Source organism: Cyprinodon variegatus, unplaced genomic scaffold (assembly GCF_000732505.1).
Source record: "Cyprinodon variegatus isolate N-32 unplaced genomic scaffold, C_variegatus-1.0 Scaffold1512, whole genome shotgun sequence".
In the NCBI taxonomy this organism is placed as follows: domain Eukaryota; kingdom Metazoa; phylum Chordata; class Actinopteri; order Cyprinodontiformes; family Cyprinodontidae; genus Cyprinodon; species Cyprinodon variegatus.
Genome location: NW_015151965.1, coordinates 10,693 through 15,434, shown reverse-complemented (window position 1 = coordinate 15,434; position 4,742 = coordinate 10,693). Strand labels below are relative to the sequence as shown.

At 44.6% G+C, this 4,742-nt stretch overlaps 1 protein-coding gene across 1 annotated transcript in view; it reads right to left on the bottom strand.

Annotated features, from left to right (window-relative positions):
• Nucleotides 1–3,462, bottom strand: part of LOC107103713 (leucine-rich repeat and calponin homology domain-containing protein 1-like) — an 84,171-nt gene extending 80,709 nt beyond the window's left edge. The window contains exons 1-2 of the mRNA XM_015403517.1: nucleotides 3,378–3,462; nucleotides 3,015–3,218 (exon numbers count right to left, since the gene is read on the bottom strand). Coding sequence (XP_015259003.1) covers nucleotides 3,015–3,218; nucleotides 3,378–3,462 — 289 coding nt within the window. The remainder of the gene's footprint in view (nucleotides 1–3,014; nucleotides 3,219–3,377) is intronic.
• Between the last annotated feature and the right edge of the window lie 1,280 nt (nucleotides 3,463–4,742).

Genomic DNA, 4,742 nt, shown 5'->3' with positions numbered 1-4,742 from the left:
GGGCAGATGTCTGAGTGCAGACAGGTTCAGGTGAGCAACAGAAGCAGGAAGAGCTAAAGGTCCTGCCAGTCATGGTACCTTGTGAGGAACAACGAGAAGGAAGTTAAGCTTTAGCTTAGAGCAACATGAAATGCAAAGAACAGGAAACACAGAGAGCCAGAGGAACCACAGAGGATAACACTGCAGCATCTAATGATTGGCAGGCTGCTCTTCTTCCAAAGCTCCTGATGAGACTAACAAGGAGCAGGTGTGTGCAGAGGCAGCAGAGTCTCAATCCAATAGCGCCCTCTAGTGGCCACCAACTGCTAGAAGAAAGAAAAAACAACCAAACACAAACTAACCTGGATCTTAACAAGGAGGTTCTGTTTTTGTCAGCGTTTGTTTGTCCGTCTGTCTGTTAGCAATAGAACTCAGATAGTTCTGGATGGATTTGGATCAAATGTTCAGACCAGGTGTGAATTAGGACAAAGAACAGAAGATTAGATTCTGGTGCTGATGTGAACCATCCTCTGGATTTGGTGGAGGTCTGAGCTCTCTGTCTGCTTTTATAGTTGCAATTCATTTCTTCTTTTGTTTTTTTAATAAACTAAAAACTCTTGAATTTTAAGTATCTTCATTTATTAATTCAGTAATATTTCACTCATTTTGATACTACGAAATATCTTTCTCATGTAAATATTTAACGTTTATTTCAGCAACCATTAAGTAACAAACATTTTCAAATGAAAACGAGGATAAAACATATTTTTTTCACCATAAACGCTTCTGTTCTAGATAGAAAGTAAATATAAAGTATCAGTAAACAGTGTTGGTGATCCAGCAGGTCCAGCTGTTTTTCCTCTGATCATTTAGTTTGGCTCTGAATCGTCTCACAGTCAGAAAGTCAAACTCTACACTGATGACTCTGTTGTTTCCACACATGAACAAACAGCAGAGCTGCTTTGAAGCTGCAGCTGCTAAAACCAAACATCCAGAGGTTTGATCAGTCAGGAATGAAGTCTGAATATTGGCTCCATGATGGCTGAGCCCGTCAGACAGTGTATAGCAGGTGGTGAGGTGATATTTGTTGATTTAAAAGCTCATTTTACCAGTGAAAGACATTTTCTTTACATTTTCCTGATAAGTACTACCCCCTCCTCCAGCTGTATGCTCTGACAGAGCATACAGCTGGAGTATGCATGCAGCAGAGAGCTCCCTTTAACCATCCAGAGGCCTGAACCACAAAGCAGGATTACTGAGTTAATGAGACAACTTCAGGTTTAACCCTTCCTTACTAGTACCACAATGATGGATTCTTTCTTAGCAAGGCTTGTCACCATGGTAACATACTCTGAATGCCAAACCTGCTCCTGGGCTGGGTAGCTTTCAGGATTGATCTGAATCCTAGAAAATGTCATAGCTTTTAATTTATTTATTTAGATTCCCTTTTCTCCCTTTTTGACATTCCAAACTTGTCTCTATTTATTTTCTCCTTTTCTCTCCTCTTACACTTCAGGAATTGACTTAATATTGTATATGAAGGTAATGTAAAAAATCTAAATCAGATCTTAATGTAAATCAGAATCTCAATCATCGTTGGAGTGAGCCAGCCTCTGCTTCAGACTTCCTATGACTCTGTGGTAGCCTCAGCTCTCCTCTACACTGTCGTCTGCTGGGCCCCTGGCAGCACAGAGCGGGACAGGAAGAAACTGAACAAGCTGGTCAGGAGGGCCACTTCTGTCCTGGGCTGCGCTCTGGACTCTGTGGAGGAGGTGGCTGAGAGGAGGGTGCTGGTGAAGCTCCCATCCATCATGGACACCACCTTCCACCCTCTGCAGCAGACTGTAGAGGAGCTGAGCAGCTCCTTTAGTGGCAGACTTAGACACCCCGTGGAAGAAGGNAATAAAGTCCTATCTTATCTCTCTTCCCTTCAAATGTATTTAAACCAGCTGAACATGCCTTCCTGCTATGCCTTCTATGGCCACCAGGTGGCAGGAGATCATTGAAAATGTAGCTCTTCATATGGATATTAGAAAAAAAACATTTCATTCAAGTCATGTTTGGTTTATGTTATTTGGGGGAAGTAAAGAAGACAAGTTAGTTCTCTCTGTTAATCATTTTATTTATATACATATTAGACAAAATCTGCTGAGTAACACTTCAAATCATTGATTATTAGTCATTAGTTGAATAAAGGTTATTCAATGTGAGACATATGGCCTAAGCTATTGTAAGTAAAATTTATTTCTATAGCACCTTTCACAGACCAAAGCCACAAAGTGCATCACTGCACAGTTTAATGACATCAGAAAATAAACAATATAAAAAGGCCAAGACAATAGGAAATCATAGCAGCCCAAAATGTAGTTAATTAAAAGCCTGTACAAATAAATGGGTCTTAATTAAGCTCCTGAAGGTGACAAAGAGTCAATAGAGCTCAATGTGGGCAGAAGATCATTCCAAAGCCATAGTGTTCCGCTTGATTTATGCATATAAATTGCTTTATTATAATTATGCAGTTTTACAGATTATATGGACACTGCAATGTAAATAGAATAGAAGAGGAAACACAGAAAAAAGCAGTAAAGATAAAAGAAAGAGGAGATAAAAGGGAGATAATGATAAAACATTTTCAGTCTGCCTCATCTCCTGCAAAGAGGTGTAAAAAGAACAGCACAACCAACAGACATGGTAAGAGACATACAATAAAGTAACACCTAGATACTATGGCTGAAGTAGTATTATTTAATCTGACATCGACTCTGTGTTACCTGAAGATAAGAATATGAGCTTTCGGTATGGAAGTGAATCTCTAAGTACCTGGAACCAAGCACCTGTAGTTGTTTGTGAAAGTGCACTTCTGCATGTAAAGTTTATCCAAAGAAAAAATGCTCAATAGTGGTTGTTGAGAGCTGAAGAGGCGTCCCCCCAGAGCACTGAGACCAGGGCTGGGAGACCCAAAGCACCAGAAGCCCATAGGGACCACAAGAGCAAAGGCACCAAGGAGGGGCCAGCCCCGGAAATCCGACCCCCACCAAGGGAGAAGGAGAGACAGCCCCAAGGAAGTCCCCCAACCACCGCAATGCCGGAGCCACGGGGACGAGTCCGCGGGCTCCGCCGGCAGCCAGCCACCCCGAAGTGAATCCGGCCCTGGCCCCCAGGGATCCCCGTGCGCCCCACCCCCCCGGCAGGAGCCCCAGCCAGGCCCTGGCTCACAGTCTCAATCACGCCTTCCCACCCTAGTGCCCCCACTCACAACACATAACACTCACATCCAATAATCCCAGGATCAAAGACCCGGTGGCACCGGTGGTTGGTCCCGGGATTATCGGATGACCCAATAAGTGAACCTAAATTTCGGATTGGGGGGAGGGGAGCGGTGACACTGCCACACTAACCCATCTCGTTCCTGCTTCGAGCCCGGCCTACCAAACCGGACAAGACCACCCCCAGCAAAAGCTCCCCCGGGATCAGGGCCCACATTCCCTGCAGCAGCTGGTTTAATCTGGTGTTGTTGCTTGTTGCTCTCAGGTGTAATTAAAACTGGGAGAACCAAAGGGTGTCAAGCACACTCCACCCCCCTCTGGGAGACAGGCAGTTCTGTGCACACCCCAAAGCGACAACCCAGAACCCTCAATGTCTAAATGCGAGAGAGGGGGTGGGGGGAGCTGACCGTGGTGAGGCCCATGAAATAAGCCCCCCGATGGTGCCCTTGCACCCACCCCCCCAGACAATGCCCTACATAGATGTGTGTTGTGAAAATGTTGTAGATGGAAGTGTCTAAAATGCAAAATAAAAGTGGGGTGGGGTATGTCATCAGAAGGTGGGGCCGTCCAGTAACGACCCCCTCCCCAAAAACCTACATGTGTGGCAGTGTGATGGAGCAGGCACAGGGAGGATTCCGGGGATGGGGAGCAAAGGACTGGGGTGCTTACTAGAGGTGTAAATAATATTTGTTTTGTATCGTTGCATCGATCCAACAGCCGGCGATTCGATGCATCGTTACGTCCACAAGAGTATTCATGTTGTATTTTTCCTCCGGTCTATTTTTATCTATTTGCTCCTGGGCGTAATTCTCCCTCCCGTGCTGCGGTGGCGTTAAACCTATTTTTCCTCCTACCTCACTTCCTGGTTATACTCTTACAGCAGTGTGTGCAGTGAGCTTCACACAGACATTTTTGATTTATGCCCAATATGCTGCGGGTCTAGATACGGCCGAAGCGGAGAGGAAGTGGGGGGTGAGTTTAGTACGACAACGGAGGGACATGAGGGCCAAAAAGAGCGGAGATCCAGGTGGAAAATGGGTCCTAGCGGGTCAAACTTCATGAGTTGCTTTCAGCAATTTCGGTCATAAAAACAAAACAAGCCGGCCTCCTGTCTGCGGCACTGTTTGCGGTCAGCTACAAATTGGGAGAGGAGCAGCTGAGTGTCTGCTGAGTGGGCCGGGACATCCACACTCTGGAGCTGAGGTATTGCATTGCACTCATTACACTGATTTTGTGCAGTATTTTACGATGCAAGGCCTTTCAGAATCTATAACGCAGGGGTATTATTATTTTTCAGTGAATGAGGTTTTAATAGGAACAGGTGCAGTAAAACTTTTCTACTTCTGTTTTTTGCTGTAGTTTCTCAAATAAAATGCATAACAACATTGCAGCTTTCCTTCATTTATTTCAAATTTAAAACACTGGCTAGCCTGTAAGGTAAAAAAATAAAAATTACCCAATTTATCGAATCGATTCGTATCGTGGTGTATTCTTGAG